The following is a 21,317-nucleotide window of genomic DNA, read 5'->3' on the forward strand; positions in this document are numbered from 1 at the left end:
ATTGGCCGTAAAGCAGCAAGCAAACGAACGGCCCGAAGCTAGAGGAAAGTGCGACTAGTGCCGACCTCGTAGCACGATTACAGGGATAATTATTTCAACCTGACTGGATTAATTCAACGTAAATTAACCACGCTCCCCGAGAACGCCCCCGGCAGGCACAGGATCTTCCTTGACCAAGGACCCTGTAGGGTTGGTATTAGGCGTAATATCTAATTCCATTAACGCCCGGGCATGCCTGTTTTATTTTACGTAACTCCAGACACTTCCGCAGTGCGTCTGGAGACATGTGTTCTCCTCCAAAATCGCCGGGGAACCGGAAACCAGGGGCGTAACTACCGTCAGAAACGATACGGTTGCCAAAAGAATTATCCTTGCAAATGTGTCCGTTCCATTCGTTTAAAACTCCTCATCAGCGCGTGAAATTTCGATAATTTTTTACTTATCAAAGGCCTAGTCTTTTTTAGAAAATTTGCTCCTTGCAGCGGTCGCCGAATTTACATTCTGGCTTGGTACTGTTATTTCTAAAAAAATATCCCTATCTAACTTACGCAATCCGCGTCAGCTGCCAAGTCAGATATGTTCAGATATGGTAGTAGAAATCTTAAATTCAACTTCCGCTGCCGCTGAGTGGCGAGTTTCACGGAAAATTCTCGCTATTTGCCATTCAATTTGTGTTTAAAAAACTCGTCAATCTTGTTTTCTTGTCGCATTCATCACTATTGTACAAAAGGGACAATATTTTGTTGCTCTTTGTTTCCGATTCGGAAGAATTTTAACCGTGGTAAACGAAAGACGGTGGATCGGAGGACCCTGTCAGTTTGAAAGGAGTACGGCCCTGGACGAAGGAATACGCTCTGCGACATAGTCCAGGGATGAGAGGCACGCCCGCAAAGCGTATACTTATACCCCACACATTCGCCGCGTGTGGCTCCGGTTTATGCCGGGTGTATAGCGTGTAACACATTGAGAAAATCCTCCGGTGCGGCAACGGCAACATGCTCATGCTCTTGGCAGTGGATATGGATCGTACGTCCAACTTTAATCCGACATGCGGTCTTTCAATTAACTAATGACTGACCGAAACAGATGGATGAACTAGATAAACTTTCCCCGTAGGCAGTAGGTTGTTTATCTCAGTGTTTAGGTGCCTCGCTTTTCGCATTTTTTTACCGAAAAGATACTCTGCGTGTAGTTTGTTCTATCCGATACTAATTAGGTTGCAATGGTCCATCCTTTTACTCTGCTCATTGTGGTCTCGGTACATCGAGTTATTTTGAAAAGTAATTTCCCTTCAAATCTTGGACGATAAACAGAAATTGTTGGATTTCAAGCCTGCGGTTATATTCATTCAAACCTTAACAATTTTATGAGCACGAAAAAGACTGTCGGAATGATGTATTCTAGTTATTCGGTTGTGCATGAAGAGGTATAATTTTGCTTCGAATTAAACCGGGGACGAATTAGTCAGTCGAAACGGGGCATTGTATAGAAGTTATTATTCTGTCATTGGTTGGCAATAATAAAGGTCTCAAATTTTTTTTCTCTCTTCTGGCCCATGTTCATTACACTGCACATAACTGTTTGCAACCGCAGATATTTTTTTAACCAGAAAAATAATCCTTCCAGTCACCTGGATAACGTAGATGAACAATTGTCGAAAAATTGACAACGGTATGAACCGACGAGAACAGGTTGCGTGGAATACCTTATACAGAGTAATGGAAAATGTGAGTAAAGAGTAATCACCTGAATAATTTTCATCAACCACGAACCTTATTCTTTAATGAATAAGAAGTTTCTTCTCTTCAAGCACTGTGTATAAGGAGGACTATAATGTGTAGATGTTGCGTTTACCCTTTTGAATCCTTGCTTCCGATGAGAAGCCACGTAAGACAAGCAATGCCGTCTAATGAATGATATGCGATATATATGAATTTATTCTTTAATGCCTCCATGAAAATGACTCGAGATAATGTAATCTTTTCGTTCAAATATGTACACAACAAGGCAAACGGGGTAACATGTCCTAATCAGAACAGTGAGCTAATTCAGGTTTCGAGTGGGGTTCGCCCTGCAAACATCACGAGTCATCAGGAAACCGGTTCAAAATGCTGATACGCAATCGAACGTGATTAATCGAGGGGCTCCAGACTCTCGCATCCATCAACTGCCTCTACTAGAGCGGCTTACCAATAGCCAGCAGTTATTTAGCGTGCTGGTCAGCCGAGAGGCGGCCAGCGGTAATTTCGGTTAATCGTGATTAAGATACGAGTACCAAGTTCATGTTGACGTCAGACGACGCTATATGCTTGTAGTAACTGTGGCTAATCGCAAGAAAAATGCGATCAATAGCGAGTTTGGATCAATGTGAGGTAAAGTTAAAAGCTGCTAGTAGTACAAGCCGGTAACCGGAGTCAGACGCGAGGTGCGATTCGATGTTGAGGTCAGGTGAAGAGGCGGCTAGTCGTAAGTCAGACGCAAGTAGCGAGTCCATGTTGAGGTCAGACGGAGAAGCGGCTAGTCGTGAGCGTCGGGAGTTAGATGCGAGTAGTGAATCCATGTTGGGTCAGACGGAGAAGAGGCTATTCGAAGTCAAATGCGAGTAGCGACTTCATGTCAGGTCAGACGGAGAAGCGTCGGGAGTAAGATGCGAGTAGTTAATCCGTGTTGGTCAGCCGGAGACGAGGCTGATCGAAGTCAGATGCGAGTAGCGAGTCCATTAGAGGTCAGACGGAGAAGCAGCGAGTCGTGAGCGTCGGGAGTTAGATGCGAGTAGTGAATCCATGTTGGGTCAGCCGGAGACGAGGCTGATCGAAGTCAGACGCGAGTAGCGAGTCCATGTTGGGGTCAGACGAGCGGACATGGAAAAAGGCGCGTGGCTGGCGGCGTGGCAGCGATAGGAGCCGCAGTAGTGAAGGAGAGTGCGTGGTCGGGCATTACGGACCGCCACCACCACCCCAGGCTCGCTCCACTTATTCTCCTCATCCCTGCGGCAACGTTTCTGCGCCGTCGTCGCAGCCACCGAGCCTTGACTTGATACTCGACCCAACCTTGCCGCTCACCGTTGTTACGAACGCGATAAAATTGAGCAGATACCGTGTCGTTTGTTACATCGCCTCGACCATTTCTTGTCACATGACACCCTGTTGACGTGTAATTAGGCTCGAATTTTAATCAGCTATTTTCAGTGTGATTTATTTTCACCCTTTATACCTTTAGAAGATAATTATTCATCGCCGGATAAAAAGGAAGTCATCGAAATTGATAGAGTACTTTTTTTTAAACCTGCGGAGTGAGCCGCCTTACGAGTCTTTCATTACATTTGTTAATATTATTATTGTTGTTATTGTTATTATTCGACCAAAATCAATCGATGCAGGATTGAGAGCATCAGTTTTTCCTTCATAGACTTAATATTAGGTTGGAAACTACATTCTTCTTAATTTAAGCAGACATGCCGACTCCTGTATACTTGTACATACACTGGTATAATTTAGCATCACTGTGTTCACTGTAATGTGATTCCGATGAAATTTATTTTAATTAGTTATCAAGTATCGCCGCTGTAATAAATTCGTTCGCTGATTTGAAACGATGTGAGAATATTATAATAAGCCTGCGGCGTGGCAGAGCTGATCGAGGTTTTAAATTTCAGGGTAATAATAATACATCATCTTATTCATATTTCAGGATGAGAAAAACCAGCTACTGATCACCAATCTTTGGCTAAAATTGGTAAGTGCCGCATTTACGAGATACGTGTGTATGTATATAAGACTTTTTTTGTGAAATCGTACCGAGAGTTTTCTGTGTAAGTCGCAAATCAACACTAGCAGATAAATTACATATTGACTCTATAGGAATACAAAATGTAACTTCGGTTGCCTATCTGCTGACGTTGAGCGGCGAGATTCCCAGAAAACTCCTGTTTTAACCCGTTTATTATACCCATTCGGTGATTGATAAAGTAGACTGGAACAATTGAATATTGAAATAATGATATTGAAACAGATATTACGCAAGTAACACTGACAAACGGTAGATCCAGTAATGTATTTAAATCCTACATGATGTTAAATTCTCATTACCAAATGGCGAGATTTAATTTCGAGCGAACCAATCCGCGCTGCATATGCTAATAATAAAATAATTTTCGTCCGGGGCTTGAATCCAGGTAGGTATAATTAGAAAGAAAAACCGGACAATGCGAGTAAAGAATAAAATCCAATCGTAATGAAATATAAAAATTAAAAATAAAAATATTTCCGGCATTGAAAAATTTTAACAATCTTCAACGTAAACGGAGATAAAACGTGATTATAAACAAAGAACAATCGCATTATATAAAAGTAAAATTTGAGCAACGATTTTAAGGCAACCGTGACTACAAGGTAGGGGAGAAAAGAGGAAAAAACTGTTGCAAGGATATAATTAAAATGCCCGATGGAAGATATTAGCGATCGATGAACGGAGGGGTGATGTCGGAATGCTAGGAGTGTAACCAGGAGCGATAACTAATCCGGGAATAGCGACAGCGGGTAGGAACGCGGGAATACCGTGGTATCCGTACGCGGGCTTGAATAATAATCCGGTTCGATTTACCCCCCGCGAATCGCGTAGGTAGAGGTATAACATTGCTGGGGTGAAGTTTGGTGTTGTTGCGAGTTACCGGCAGGCAGATGCGGAGCTTGCAGAGGCGGAAGCGGAAGGGAATGTCTTCGGGTAACCCGCGTCGTCCGCTCGGAATCAACGGAACTTGGGGCCCGGATGGCGCCGCTCGATAAACCCCAAAAAGTTTCCCTCCTTTCCTTTCAAGGCCAATGACCGAGCCCTGGCCGAACCTAACCTAACGAAAACGGTACGAAACGCAAGGCGACGGAGACTTCGAACCCTCGCGGGAAGAGCGACCCCTGTCAGTGCCAAACACACCATCCGTCACTTGTCCTTTATGCAAACTACTGCCGTAGAAACACTTCGGCGGGGGTCGCGTGATTCATGAATAATCGCCACCTTCATCCCCCCCTCCTTGGCAAACTTCGCATTATATAAACAATTTTTCACCCCCTAGCAACCCTGTTGCCTTTAGGTAAGGTTTTGCTAAGCGGTAAGAAACCTCTTTCGGATTAACCGGTTTTCGTATACCCTCGTCTTTCACAATGTATGAAATATGCGTATAACCTTACGGCCATTATTCACCTATCCCTAGTGGGGGGAAGGAAATGAAGACTTTGCAATTTCGTTGGTACTTTTTAGAGAAGAATTGGTTCAACGAAACTCGATACTTTCTTGGTATTTTATCACGAGGCAATCGTCAGTCGAGTTTTTATATAATTATAAAATTCGTGAGGTACGAGGATCCCGCTCAAAAACATAAGAATGGAAAATATTGGAATTATCGGAAAAAGCCCAGATTTCGATGCTTCGGTACAAATCGCTTCGTAATGTTCCAAGGTCTAATAAATTCTTTCCATCTTACTCTACGATCGCGCATTTTATTCGGAAGTATACTTTCTATCCGGTTCGCTGACATAGTTTCTTTTTTTTTTTTTTATCGTGCATTGTTGAACATTTAATTTTACACCAATGAACCGATATTTATTTTGTCCCACAAATGAAAATGTTAAATTGAGTACTAAAAAAAAAGAAAAGAAAGAAAAGAGAGCTTCGTACAGGTCAGAAACATAATAATTTGATAAATATTTCACTGTACATCTATTTTGTTATAAAACTACTGAAAAACATCAATTATTGGCCGACCAACCTCCTTGATGAAAAAAATAAACAATAGTCTTATTCAAGATTCAACAAAGATTCATTCAACTCTGACCAACATTTCAGTCTTACTTCCCGGCAGCCTCCAGTCATAAAGCCTCTCAACGCACTTTGACATTTGATGCCGTGTAATAAATTTTAATTGAACGAATTATCACTGCGAAAAGGCGAGTTCGATACTTGATTAAAAATTGAGTGTCTTTGAATTTGTCGCGTCAATTTTTAAAGAGGTTTCCTTTCGGGGAGTGTAACTCAAGGTTCTTGCATAATTAGATTCCTGAGACTTAATGCTTTTCCTCCGAATGTCACAGTTTCTTTTTTTTCTTCCTTCTGTTCAACGGAACGGAAAAGTATTTTCACAAGAAGAAAAAGTGAAAACACATACTTACAAAAAAGCCAAATTATTTTTCGAACAAGTTTCAAACATTCCATCTCTAATCATAACATCGTCCCTTCGTATTACCACCTCTATCCAATTTCCTCGATCGCCTGCACGAACATCGGGTGATCTGAACGCCGGGGGGGGTGGGGGGTGTAAGATAGATGAAAAAGAAATCGAAATAAGAAAACCGACAGAAATGAAGAGAAAAATTTCAACCAAGTGTTTCCACCTTTCCGGTTCGGTATAGGACTACAGATGATCGCATTTATCTCTCGAGGTACGGATTTGGCCTGAGCTATCTCTGCCGGTGGGGGAAAAGAAGGTGAGGCAGATGAGGGGGAGGGGGTACCTAAAAGTCGTACAGAACTGTTGGAAATGGAAAAAGATCGGAGTATGGGAAATACGTGTGGATGAATGTGTGCAGTTGATATATACATGAGCACGCTTATCCAGCAGCTACCCTCTATCTTTGAAAGGAAAGGATTATTGCGTCCTTCCACGATTGAAGATTTTCTGGCTATAGAGAGTTTCCTCCCCGGATCCCGCGTCGATTTATCGCTCCGCTCAACAACGCTCGACCAATCAGAAACAAAGTAATACGGTACTTCGACCCGAGAGGCTGGTTTTCCTGCCTAAAAACCGTGACGACATATAAGAGGGAAATAAAAGGGATGAAAAATGGAAATAAAACGGGAATGAAACGCGTGTAATCCTAAAAGTAACTAAAAACTCTTTGTTCGAAGCCTCGATCAACCGAATTGAAAAGGAAAAAAGAAACCTAAGCCACGCTGTAATTTTTCCCACCGCAAGTGAGAAAAAAGATTCTAAAATTTAATCCTTTCAGTCACGGTAGGATTCATGGCCTGGTCTTATCACAGCTTATTTATAACTTTAATTGATCTTTGTTACTTCGTATAACTCCAAAAACCCACGAGTAACAAGTTTCCATCTTGGATTTAGAAATGATCAAATTCTGACTTCAGACTCGTGATCATCGGCCCTAAAAAAAAACCTAGCAATAAAATTCAGGCCAAAATATTGAGTTGAAAAATGTGTGACTGACAGGGTTAACATCCGTAACATTTGTCACATTGTAAAAAATAACTGGGCAAAATTCCGACCTCATTTTGTAATAAATCCAGTTCCAATGAATTATCGCCGATTTTTATTAGCTCAGGTGCGATTATCGTGGGGGTGAAATTTGTTTCAGGAATGGAACGACGTGAACATGAGGTGGAACGTGTCGAAGTACGGGGGCGTTCGGGACCTGCGGATTCCTCCTCATCGTCTCTGGAAGCCGGACGTCCTGATGTACAACAGGTGAATAATACCGTTTTTATCATCCCCACTCACCACTTGCCACTCAACCCTTCGCCAGCTCTCACGTGTGAAATTATCAACCCTAATACGACCCGGGAGCAAAAACTTCGCGATGATTTAGCGCATCAAAGTTCCGGTCGGATTCGAAGAGTCGTGACCCCTGATTTATCCCCCTGTTATCCAATTTCGATGCGCTTTTCGTAGGCGTCAGAAGCGAGGAGTCGATTGGGGGAGAACAGATTTGATAAAATCGGGAGTTGAATTCGGACCAATGAGTCAATTCTGTTGAATTCTATAAATAGAATCTGATTTCTCTGACACGTGAAAGATTAATCTAAAAACTGTCATTCGAACGGAGAATGTTCTTTGTTATTTTATTGGTTCTTTTCAACCAACTTTCTAAACTCGATCAACGGATCATCGGAAACGAGACGAATTGTATCGCACGCTTTTTGGAAACGAAGTAAACGTGGCAACGATCATTTGATATGGCTAAAATTATGAGCGATTAAATGATTCTTCGGTTGAAATTTTTAACTCTTGGATTCATTTTTTTATTTCAACGAGATTATAATTCGTTTGAATTACACTCAACTTGACTTAGGGCGAAATTCTGGCGTCTGGTAATAAAATTTTCAAAATCGACTGTACCTAGACCGGATGTATTCTTAATCCTGTCAATTAGGGGGATAATTCTGGTGTACACAAAAGAGGCCTCGCGGTAGCAAGTCGAGGGTGGGCGGACGATTATATCGTTGGCAAACGAATTACAACGAGGAGACGAGAGTGGGTTATTATCCATAATACGTCGTACGTATATGCATACACAATCCGCGACAGTATTTGTTCGGCGAATTTGGCGCTGCGGGTATGCAGGCGGAGGTTTTGGGACTCCGTTTAAAAAGTAATGCCCTCAATTAGCGGGGCGGAATTCTGGGTCATCGTTGCCGGGTATTCGAGGCCGGGAGACGTATGGCAAATTTGTATAGCTCAGCGGCTAATTAATACGGCATAAATAATATCGTTTGAGAAATTGGCAGTGGCGCAGCTCGCTCGCAGGACGAAATTAGCCTAGCTCACCGGTTCTGTGTGTCTACATGCATAAGCGCGCGAATTCGCGTTGGTCAGGTCAGGACGCGCGGTGATGCAGGACGAGTGCTGGTGCATGCAGCATGCGGGAGCCGAAGATTTGGACCTCGGCCAAAAGCAATATGCATTATCCATTACATATTTGAATTTCGGACAAAGCAGATTAAATCCCCGTTTATACCAAAATACATTACATCCTGCAGGAACCCCTCGGCCCATCCCGTTCGCCCTTTCATGCGTCAAATCTCGAACCGTTATAGAAACATGCAGATTCGGTAAAACTTTCGCAGCATTAAACATGCCGAAAATAGTATATTGCGTAACAAGGAGGCGAACTCGGTCTTTTCGGGACGAGCGTAAGTTTGCAATATGAGTCGTAGGTGAAGTCGAAGACGAATATTGCAAATACGCGAGGCGAAACGACCGTTGCCTCCTTGTTGCGCACGATTCTTTATATAACAAGAGTAGGTATGTTACGCGTTTTTTCACGAAATTGAGGTTAGGTTCGCGTAATGTCAGATTTGTTCGCAACAGCGCGGGCGCATTAACTCCTAGGACTTAAAAGCGGTCTTTTCTGTACTCCGCGCATGCGCATTGGCAGACTAACTCGACCGTCATAGAAACGGGTACCTTGCGTACGGAAAAGAAGCATGGAAAAACGCGTAAAATATGCTCGCGTTGTATAAAACAGTTTTTTCGCGATACTTTTCATCGCCAAGAAAAGGGAAGAGTCTGTCTGTTCGACAAACTTGCGCGATGATTTCGAAACGGCTGAGTGAAAAATCTGAAACTGATAGGACTCGGCAGCTGAAGACTAAAGTTATCACAAAAAGTTTGAAAAAATAAAAGATTCATATATTTAAAAAAATAAATACATAAACTGGGAAAACCATAATCGTTTATTTAGAAAAATCAATAAGGAGGAAAAAGGATATGTTTCTCAGTAGAACGTTGAAAATCGATTTATTTCCGGTAGAACAGGAAGTTCAAATTGAACGGGACACAGCGATATTTCATGCCCATCATTTCAACGATGTAAAATTCTGGAAGGTTTAGATTTTTTCATCGAGCCGTTTCCGAGATGATCGCGGGAGTTTGTCGGACAGACCGACAGACCGACGTTTTTCGAAAAACCTGTTTTTCGGATTCTAGGGTTCAGGAAACGTAGAGATTCATTGAAATTAGAAAAAGTAATTCTCGACCGAAACCCGTAGTTTTCCCATATCACCAAAGTTGATGAAAAGTAATGAGTGATTCGAAGCTTACCGAGTATTGCGATGTAAGCTTTCAAACCTATGAATTGATTGAAACACGTTGTTGCAGGAAAAACTTTCATCCTGTACCTTGCATTATTCCACAGTGACTATTCCAAATTCGACTATAAGATATTTTAGTACAGCTCTCATCAATGTATCAACAACACACTATTGTGCACATGAAATTGCAAGCTTTTTGCATCACTTTTTCGATGAAAACTTTCACCAGTTATTTTTATCTTTTAAACCTCATACCTGGAGTTTATTTATAATCCGCAACCTGTATGCTCACACACGTGTGTATCGCATAACGTGACACTAATTGAGGGGATGCTGGTTGATGGAAAAAGGGAACGATATGCGTATGAAAATAGATTAAGTTTAACGACTGATAGCTCGATCGATATGTGAATTTTTTTTTACAGAAAATAGTCACCTTTATCCGTAGTCTCGAGTTTCTGCCGTTTTACTTGGGCTTGAAAATGATAATTGATCGAACTTGGGATCAATCATCAATCAGGGAGTCATTTTTCAATCATTGCTTAAAAGTGTCTCGTAACATCTGGCTCGGATTATCCGAATTGACTGATTAAACTTCAAGATCGATTTCGAGGATATTATTATTACAGCACAGTTTATAATGCGACATCATCGAAACACTGCGCCATAAGATCACAGAAGAATAAATAAAGAAATCGATTGAACAAACCGAAGCATCTGAATATACATATGCGAGTATCTGCTATCGGCGTTGGAGTCCTATACGTATGTAATATGCATGGTAGTGTATACCTTGGCGAATTTCTCGATGCTTTTTGTTTTTTGCGTTCCTTTGTTCTTTTTCTTGTTCTTTCGGGACGTGCAGCTCGCTCAGTAGTCGGGTAGGTTGGTGGGTACACAGAAAATCGATCCTACGGCAGTGAAAACCGGGTAGAAGGGGTAATGCGGAGGCGAAGGTGGCGGAATGTGTGCCTTCGGAGCTGCTCGCCTCATGAGCTTTCGAACGACGATGCTGATTATCGGCCGATGCCTTTTTATACTTTCGTTATTGCAACGAGCCAGGAGGACGTGATCCGCGTACTGCTGCGCCGATGCACGAATGCAAGAAACCGCCCCGCGTCTTCCGGATCCTGCACCAACGCCCGCCATGCTCGACAGGAAATGAAACCACCCTCCGTGGTTCACCTTTCGACTCTACGCCACGTACCGTCCACTCTGGCCTCCTAAATCTCGGGTATCTTGATTCGTCCTCGCAGCTTCCGAACCTGCGGGGCTTCCGTTAACACTTTCGGTCACAGTGGGATACTCAGCGTCCCACATCAAAAATTCCCATTTCCTACCCTTATCACAGTTTATTTACAACTCCGAATGATCTTCGTTACTTTGGATAGCCCCAAAAACTACCGAACAACAAGTTTCGCCCAGAATCATCGAATTTTGATAGTTTTTTCGATTTCACATCCGCCATATTGGATCCGTCATCTTGGCTCCGCCATCTTGGATTTAGCAATTATCAAAATTCTGACTTCAGATTCGTTATCAGTGACTCCAGAAACTCCCGAGTAAGGAAATTCAGGCCAAAATATTGCGTTGTAAAGTATGTGACTGAAAGGGTTGAACGCCAAAGTCGATTGGTTTGTGTATAAACTCTGTTGCAGATGTGCCGACGATGAGCTGGCGCATCGATTCCGATACGAAAAAGCCAAGGGAACCATCTGCAACCTAGTTTCGATTTTCTAAAAACGCGCATGCAGGCGGTTCTTTGCTTATCCTCATATCCATTCGTGACACTTAATGCAGTGAGACTCGACTTAGGGATGAATGAAACTTCACCGCTGTCTGACACCAGAAGTTGGATGAAGAGAAGAAACCTTTTCAAAATTCTCGAGCAACGTTATTTGGCCAGATGCTAGTGAACACGAGTGAAATAACATCGCTGTCATGTGATAGAATTGAATCCGAGCAAACTCGAGCAACACAAGATAAGACATCAACGATTTGATAAAACGTTCTTCAATCGAAACGTTGGAAATGAGTCTACTTTCTAGTCTTTTTCATTCGATTCTTATGTTTGGAGCTCATTGTCCTCGATGATCAGATATTTCCATTCGCTTAGTAGATGGTTATTGTTTGTAAAATATTTTTCCGACGATCTCTGAAGAACTATAAATATGTTGAACAAAATAAGTCCAAAACCATTGCAATCGGATCAAAAACACCGGGGCTTAATCATTCCGAACCTTCTAATTGAAAAAACCTTTTCTCAAATCGTTGGTACCTCAACTTGACCTCCTCGAATTTGCTCAAATTTATTTCTGTAACATAGTAATGATGTCAATTCATTCCTGTCTATTCATCATCATTGGCACAGTAACGTTGTTGAAAGTTTTAAACGGTTCATCTGTTTTCCCAACTTTTCATTCCAGACGGTTCGGTCGATTCATCCTTAACGTTGTCACGAGCAAGCAAGTAGGACAACCTCGTTTCGAGAAAGACTCTTCCCAGGTTGAATTAACGACTTGGAGCGCACAGCGAGGTCCCCAACTGACCTTGAATGACCTCCGGCAAGCTTCGGGGACCCGAAACGACTCCCACACGACTCTTAATCACGCTAAACAGCTTCTCAGACTCCCACCAGGAGCGCCAACTTTTCTCGTGGCTCTTGTACCCCATTATGATTTTCCCCTGACTATTCACTGACCATCACATCCTTCGGGGGTCTTTCCACACTGATGACACCGAGTGGTAAAACTTTGCACGTATACCCATAAATGAGCTTTTGCCTCGAACTTGAATGGATGAAACCAGGCGTTTCGATACCACGAAGAGTCAATTCGCAAACGAGACAAACCCTTCGTCTGGATATAATTAGCATGGGTCTGTCATGACAATGGGCCCCACATACGTAATACACATACCCATCAATTCTTGAATACGGTGAGAGAACTTTTCGAGACAATGATACCTACTCCGGCCGGAATCATTACTCGGCAGCGTCATTGTCATTCGGAAATTTCACGACCCCTAGTCCCCTTCGGGTAGAAAAGAGAAATAGAGAGAGAGAGAGCCAGAGCAAAAGGGGCGAGGGGGGGGGGGGGGGGGGGGGGGGGGGCGAAGCCTGCAGGGACTCCTCTTGTCCTGCAAGTTTCGGGGCGCGTCTACGAGGAATATTCTAATTTCCGTTTTCAATGTTTGATAAGCCTTCTGCGACGGTCTTTGGCAGTTTACCAAGTTTATTTATGCCCCCCCCCCCCTGCCCCTTCCTGCAGACTTCTGCCACGAATTAGAGCACACCAGCTTCTGGTCGAACGGTTCGCACGGGATCGTCAAACGGGCATACATTCTGAAGGTATCAGCTGACCCTTATCGAGCATATCAAATTACGGACGACGACAGAGGCAGGGAATCAAGATCTACTCGCATGGCTCGAGCGGAATCGTCAATTCGCCGCACCGTTCTCTCCGCGTCGTTTTCTCCGCTCAATGCCGCATAGAGAACGGAATAATGTCCATTGTGATTTGTCCCTCCGGGGTGTTTGAGGATGATTCAAAGACATATCGAGTCATCGATGCAGATCCAATGCTCAAAGAGTCTTTCGACTGAAAAGAGAAACAGAATGAGAGTAAAAAAAAGAAAGGAAAAGCAAAAAAAAAAAATACCTTTTCCCATTTATTCTACGGTCGTGGGCATTGAATTTTCATGAAAGGTGTCACCGGCACGCCGGGCTCTATTTTACCTGAATTTTTCACAAAACCGTATAGGAAAGAAATGGATTAAAAAAAAACATTACCCACCATTTTTCCTAAGGTAGACACACATCGAACACAAGTTGAAGGCGCACCTACAGGTTCGGTTTCTTGCACTCCTGGGATATCCAGCAGCTCGAATCCCCGTCCCTGGGGGTTCTTCACGCTCCCGCACATATGTTTACAGTCGTATAAATACGTCAGCCTGTTTTATTCAAGCCAAGACGCCTCTGCACCGCCATCCGAGATTTTCCCAAGGCCATGAAAACGCTGCATGTCTACAAATATAACATATATTTTAAATAAAACAAGACTACATTGAGGAAACAAATTCGCTGGCGTTGGAAAATAATATATTGCGAAACAAGGAGGCAAACTCGGTAAACTTCACCTATGACTCATATTGCAAATAAGCAAGGTAAAAAGACCATTGTCGCCTCCTTGTTCTACACGATTCTTTATTTAACAAGAGTACGTTACGCTTTTTTTCACAAAGCACAAAATTGAGGTTAGGGTCGCCTAATTTCAGGATTGTTTGCGACTGCGCATGCGCAGAGTCGATACAGAAAAGACGACTTTCAACTCCTAGGTTTTAAAAATTCTCTTTATTGTACTCCGCGCATGCGCACTCGTGACTCACTCCCTCCGCTGCTAAAGCAGTTACTTTACTTACCGAACACAGGCGTGAAAAACCGCATAAAACATATTTGCGTTGTTCAAAAATAATACTCCACCACTGAAAATACTTCGAAGCTTCGAGGAGCTTCTTTCCTGAACTTGAGTTTCTCAGATATTTTTCGGTTCGAGACGTTTATGTCTCTATAATACACGTGCCGCGGGAATTGGATTGCACGACGAAATGCGGCACATCAATTTGAATTCTTCGTTTAAGTGCGGATAGACGGAACAGTCTATGAGGTATATAAACTACTTGGCGGTAGATTGCGACGTGCGTTGGCGAATTTCTGAGAGCTTAAAACACCCGGCTAGCGTTGAATGGAGGAATTTCGAAAAAGGATATGGCGAGTAAGAAAAACAAAAAATGAAGATGAACGAAAAAAACGAATGCAATAAAATATTGGAACGGAGCCAACTGGCTTTTATCCAACCAATCCGTTCTCAGACTTTTACATATACATATGTATAGATATATGTATGTACATACATATATTATGTATATTATTCAACACGATGCCACAGTTGCGTACATGTTTGTATATATATATACACGTACGTGTTCAGGGTAAATATTACACGAGCACGAGTATAACGTGGCAACGATAATTTTCCTTTCGAAATTCTTGGAGTTTCCAATTTCTGCTAAAATGTACAAAGTTTCACCTACTTCAAGATGCACGTAAAACGTGGTGAATTTTTTTTTTTTCTCGATTCACTGCTGCAGTGCGGACGAGGGCTTTGACGGCACTTATCCGACGAACGTCGTCGTCAAGAGCAACGGCACCTGCCTCTACGTACCTCCAGGTATATTTAAGAGTACCTGCAAGATAGACATCACGTGGTTTCCCTTCGACGATCAACGGTGCGAGATGAAATTCGGCTCGTGGACTTACGACGGTTTCCAGGTAAGAATTTCGAACATAAGTCAGCGATTTTTTCCTTTCTCCTAGAGGTTCATAAATATTTTAGACACGTTTTTATTAGACCCCCCATTCAATTTTTTCTGTTTCCCGTTTTCAATTCTTGAACTAGAAGCGTCGATGCGGTGAAGTTTTTAGTTTCGAAAGTATACCCCAATCAAACTCTCCTTTCTTCGGTAAGAATTTTTCTCCATCCCTGGCAACTTTTTGTCGATCCTAAAACTGCTTACCGAAGCTCCACCGAAAGCGAGGATAAGAAAAGAGTCTAAACTAGGAGAAAGGTTCGAAGTCAGCTGTAACAGCCGTTTGATTTTTTTTTTTTTTCATTCTCTCATTTTTGATACCCAAGTAAAACTCCGCTTAGATTCAAGTTTCACGATCCGATATGAATTTTTGATTGTTCGACAGAAGTTAAATTGACTACGCGTTAAAAATGTATTAAAAGCCAATTTATGAACGCCCAAGGTGTGTGTGTGCGCAGATCTTGGTAGTTATTATTCAATTGGGATCGGAGGAACTGGGTCAACGAATAAATGATATTTGAACTGACGTCCTGGACAAACTTACAAGGTGGAATGAGAAAATTGTTTTCTTAGTCCTTGCTTCCCACCCTATCGCCCTTCCTCTCTCCCTTTCTGTCTTTCCTTTTCTTTTTCAACGACCTTCTCCCTCACCGACTAGCTCAAGCTAGCTACCGAGTCGATTATTACTCCGCCCAGCTAGGAGCCATTCGTCGATTAGTGAATACCTTCACACTCGCCCACGCGAACTGGAAACGGACAAATTGAATTTCTTCGGGAAAGTTCAAGAACAGTGAGTGGGCTGATCAAATTCCCGTTAAACTCAGTCAGCCGGTCGATTTCGATAATGCACGGCGTATGATGGGGCGATTCATTAAGAAGAAAAGCCGGCATGACGTTTGTACATAAACAAACCTGAAGTAAAAACGTATACAAAGAAAAGTTCTACCGCCCCTCTAAGTTTTTTTCTCATACTCTTTCCACGATACACGTTTTCTTCTGATCCAGCATCCGTTAACCCGCTTCGTTCTTCAGCAATTCGAATTGAATTCGTCCCACTGCGGCGCTTAAGTCGAGAAAAATAAGCTGCAATAAATCCGTTAATATCGTCTTCGTCCGAGCACTCAATCATTTCTTCGACTTTCAGCTGGACCTGCAGATCCAGGACGAGGCTGGGGGCGACATAAGCAGCTTCATCACGAACGGGGAGTGGGACCTTCTCGGTGGGTACATTAGATCCCTCTTCAACTTAGTTTTTATCCCTGTTGACCGTGGCATTAACGGCCTTCAGCCATCGCGGCATCTCTCTCAACTTCTGGAATAGTTCCTCCTTATGCTCCCAGCAGCAACGCACGCTCTGCTGAGAATGGGCGTATAAAATATAACACTGACGTGTAGCATCAGCCACTGGGGGGACGTAGAGGGACTGACACCGGTCGTAACTCCTCGACGGGATACGCGATCCTCCTCGTCTTTTCCCCGGCTTACGTCGTCTGAATATATTTCTTCAGGGTATACCGCGTGCATTACGTGTATACCTTGTGCCGCCACTTTTCTCTCCCGATTTCACTTTTACCCCGACTCCGTCATTTCCCTCCCCTTCTCCCTCTCTCCCAACAACCTGCGAAAGTAGACCAATAGACCAACTGCTCCGTGGTCATTCGTCTTCGTCCGAGTCACCGAGACTTACTCAACGCAAAAACTAAACGACATTTCCATGGGTTTAATCAAAACGTCGCTCAAAAGAGATGACCGTACCTTATTCTCATTCGTCTCATTCTTCTTCTTTGTCTTTCTCCTTATCTTTATCGCGGAGAACGAGAAGCGAGTCGGTCTCTTAGTCTCCCGGAACGACAAACAATTTCAATCCACCATTCGGGCGAATGTCTTCGTTTATTTTCTGACATTAGAGTGCCGTTTTCGCGTGAAGAAAAAAACCGCGTTTGGTTACCGGTTACTCGTTTTTTACCTTGCGAACGTTTTACTGCTGCAACAGAGAAACTATGTCGGTTTTACAGGTGTGCCTGGAAAGAGGAACGAGATATACTACAACTGCTGCCCGGAGCCGTACATAGACATCACATTCGTTGTTATAATAAGGAGACGCACCCTCTACTACTTTTTCAATCTAATCGTGCCCTGCGTTCTGATCGCCAGCATGGCCGTTCTCGGCTTCACCCTGCCTCCCGACTCCGGGGAGAAACTTTCTCTTGGTGAGAATCGGTTACGTAATATTACGTCTACCGTAACATTATTTTATGCGGTTACTAATCACTGAGAGTCCATTAACCGTTATCCTATACCCAATCGACTTACAGGAGTCACCATTCTGCTGTCTCTCACCGTCTTCCTCAACATGGTAGCGGAAACAATGCCCGCCACTTCGGATGCTGTCCCCTTGTTAGGTCAGTGTAAATAAAGTAATTCTACGCCAAGTGGAAACGAGTGGCACTCTGATTCATTATTCGTTTTCAGGTACATATTTCAACTGCATTATGTTCATGGTCGCCAGTAGCGTCGTCAGTACGATTCTGATCCTGAATTATCATCACCGGAACTCCGACACTCACGAGATGTCCGAATGGGTAAGTAGGAACATCTTATAAAAATTTCAACCCGTGGTAACCTTTCCTCTCAAACGATGACACGTTGAAAAATAATGAGAGATTTCATAAACCAGACCCCTGATTGGGTCCGAAGCTGATGAAGCGGTGAAAGCTCGATCAAACCTAGTAATCTCGAATCAGGGTTGGGAACTTGTTCAAACCTGCAACTCTGAAGCTCTGAGAAACGTCCGGCGAATTCCCAGACCTTCGAATCCTCATCGACGATAGTCGTACTCTATTATAGACCTCGCCACATGTCTGACCCCAAAAGGTGCGAGTCGTCTTCCTCTACTGGCTTCCCTGCGTCCTTCGGATGTCGAGGCCCGCCGACAAGGAGGAAAAGGAGACCCAAAAGTCGCAGAAGCCCTCGCCGGTGATGGGCTCCAGCAAGGCCTACGGCGACCTCGAGCTCCATCAGCGGAGCAGCAAGTCGCTTCTGGCCAACGTCCTCGACCTTGATGACAACGCGCTCGCCTCCCACAACAACCTCCTGAACAACGTCTACAGCACGCCAGGCCCCCACCACCCGGGGCACCCCGCTCACATGGGCGGCACCATCGGATCCATGGGCTCCATGGGCTCCATGGGGTCCATGGGACACGGACACAGCCACGGACATGTCCACACGACGCCTCATCACCATCATCATCACGCCCACGCTGCGCCCCCGAGTTCGACGCCGCATCATCAGCATCCGACACCCTACACCAGTGCTGCTGCCCACCACCATCAACACCCCCAGGACGCGGGCCCCCCCCAAGTCGAGACAATACTGCAAAGCGCATGCTTCTGCGCGAGATACGAGCTTATTCTCATTCTCAAGGAAATGAAGGTACGCTTTCACCATCTAATTCACGCTTGGATCAAGAGCGTCCCACCTTTTTTTTTTTGCAGCAGCAGCAGCAGCTTTCTATTTATTAAACTACTTTTTTTGGTAACAACTGCCGTGTTTTTTGCTTTCATATGGTCCCTGAAATATTTCAAAGTCTAAAAAAAAAAAAATATATTTATTTATTTAATTTCAAAGATAGCACACGTAAACAAATGGTAGAAATTTACAGTTTTATACGAAAAAAAGTATTTTCTGCTCATATACCATGAAAATTTGAATGCCAATTTTTACACAAATTTAATATACACCAAAAAATTGAACAGAATCTTTTCAAAATTTTTATTATTGTTGGTTTCGGTTGTCCACCATATTGGATCCGCCATTTTGAGTTTCCAAATTTCGTGTTCAAATTCGTAATCAGTGATCCCAAAATCCGTGTAAAATAAAGTTTGACGAAATCAAATAACTTTTTGAATTTACGTCCGCCATATTGGATCCGCCATTTAGAATTTTCAAATTTTTAGTTGCGATTCGTAATCAGTGACCCCATAAGCCCATATATGCAAAATTTCAAGTGAGTCGCATGTAAGGAAAAATGTATGCACGAAAGGGTTAACGTTGTCGCAGGCCACTGGCAACTCGCCAAAATTTATATATTCTGCTCCAAGAGCTTGATACGGAAATTTTATCACCTGTCACAGGCGTCAAACGGTGATACGAGTTACAGAGGTCGATGCCTTTTCGTTGGTTAATATTTTTACATCCATTTTCCACGCGACATAACCTCCATCGTCGAAAAGCCAAATCAGAAAATAATGGACCGGGAGATGAACTGACTTACCAGTTTATTATTTGTTTCAAGTAATAAGAAATCTTTCAAAGCATCCGTGTAAAGTGATTGCTGAAATCCGACGTAATGAGAAATTCAAAGGGTGAAAAGTACGAAGCGGCAAATATGGAATGTTTTGTCGATATTATCTATAAATCATCTCCCACGTGTTCTCAAAACTATTTTGAAAGGCATACAAAATAATGGTTAACGAATTTTTGACTTTGGAACAGCTAAAAATTAATGTCGAAGTTATTAAGGCCGGAAATGTGATGTAAACATGTAAAGATACTACCTTACCCAAAAACATTCAACTATATCTCTTATATCGCCATCTCATTGTAACACAAGTGATTCAATTTTAAAAAAAATCCCCCGTTCATCGGTTAAAAAGAAATCGTAATTGGGCCTCAGTATACCCGATTTTGTGCACATTATTTTCTGATATCGTTTTTACAGATAGAAGAGAATCACAGTTAACCAAGTGTTTTGTTTATCTCGATCCGCCGCACCCTTCCGCAACCCATTTGCTTCAAGTAAAATTCAAATCAGTCAAGTTAATTTATTCCAACTAACGAATTTGCGATACAAACTGAATTCAAAATGCTCCGATTCCCCGCACAGCAATAGCTGAAAAAATAATTCACATTCTCGTGAAATCGTAGAAAAGTAAGCTTATAAAAAAATCCTACAAAGCAGCTAAACGTAATTTGAACGATTGCATAGTCTTGCAGAGACACAGTTTGAAAGAAGAAAAAACATAAAAATAATGCTGATAGAAACTGAAAGGTTTCGCAGAGTAGTCGTTTTTTCATCTTAAAGAATGTAGAGTCCATCGGGGAAACGAAGAAATTCAAAGAGACTGAACTACTCCGAAACATATCCCCAATTTTCCTCTGCGAAGTATCAATTTGCAAACGTCCGCAGTAAAGATATAACGTGTGTACAACATACGTCAGTGAAAAGTAATACCCAGAAATATTCGTATCGGGTAAAATTTCATCAGGGTATAATATTGTTCGTACCTGAAGTCGTACATGATTCAAATTTCAAACGTATCGATAGTCAAGTGATCCGATCTGAATTTATTTGGATGATTGAGTTTTCGGTTGATTTTCATTATCCGGGAATGTTTCCATCCCATTTATATACACATCGTTCCTCGATTATTCACACTCGGTTAACCCGCATGATGTGCCTTCTCCAAAAAACGAACGACACAATCTGCTACGGGTAGGATAACGGATCATGAAGCACTCGGATGCTCTGGAACCTTACCGGAGCTTACGGCTAATCGCAGTACAAAAGAAATATTGAACCTCGGCTCTGCGGGAGTCGCTTTTTATGTGCCACCGTCAGCTCGGCTCACATTGCCAAGCCAAACACAGAATCCAATAATCCGCACGCGTTGCAGCCGGGACTGATAGTTTTTCACTCGTTAATATGGGCCACCGCGGTGTCGAAACGTGGTTTATTCCGATTTCTGTTTTACTGACCTCGTATTTTCATTTTTTTCTATCCTCCAACCCCGTTTTTCTCTTCCCAATTCGCTGCGGCGCTCCGTCAACAGTACCGTGTATATGGTGCGTTCCGTGCCAACTAGGACGCAGACTGCAATGGGGATAAAAATTCACGGGGTGCAAGCACGGATCGTTGCCACGATTATCGGGTTCTCTGCGTAGCTTTCTCTTTCTGAAAATTGGTACTATGAAAGAATGAAAATCGACGAAGAAATAGTGACACTGTATCGTCAGAATAAAATACGCCGACGCTGTAGACGGTGGAAATTTTATTGTTACTATGGGATGGAAAGAATCCGGGAGTAGGAAAGGAAAATAGGATAGCACGAAATTGGTTATTCGTCATT

The 21,317-nt window shown here is 42.9% G+C and overlaps 1 protein-coding gene across 6 annotated transcripts in view; it reads left to right on the forward strand.

Annotated features, from left to right (window-relative positions):
• The window catches only part of LOC124219042 (nicotinic acetylcholine receptor alpha7 subunit), a 42,167-nt gene that overhangs the window by 13,536 nt on the left and 7,314 nt on the right, over positions 1 to 21,317 (forward strand). For 3 of the 6 annotated variants that reach the window (XM_046626150.2, XM_069136141.1, XM_069136143.1), the window contains exons 3-8: positions 14,968 to 15,148; positions 16,331 to 16,406; positions 17,202 to 17,396; positions 17,502 to 17,588; positions 17,659 to 17,768; positions 18,061 to 18,621. In XM_046626150.2, coding sequence (XP_046482106.1) covers positions 14,968 to 15,148; positions 16,331 to 16,406; positions 17,202 to 17,396; positions 17,502 to 17,588; positions 17,659 to 17,768; positions 18,061 to 18,621 — 1,210 coding nt within the window. Of the gene's footprint in view, positions 1 to 3,690; positions 3,736 to 7,364; positions 7,475 to 14,967; positions 15,149 to 16,330; positions 16,407 to 17,201; positions 17,397 to 17,501; positions 17,589 to 17,658; positions 17,769 to 18,060; positions 18,622 to 21,317 lie in introns of all 6 variants that reach the window. The other 3 variants (XM_046626149.2, XM_046626151.2, XM_069136142.1) reach the window with 2 other exon arrangements.

This window comes from Neodiprion pinetum, chromosome 5, assembly GCF_021155775.2.
Source record: "Neodiprion pinetum isolate iyNeoPine1 chromosome 5, iyNeoPine1.2, whole genome shotgun sequence".
Classification (NCBI taxonomy): Eukaryota; Metazoa; Arthropoda; class Insecta; order Hymenoptera; family Diprionidae; genus Neodiprion; species Neodiprion pinetum.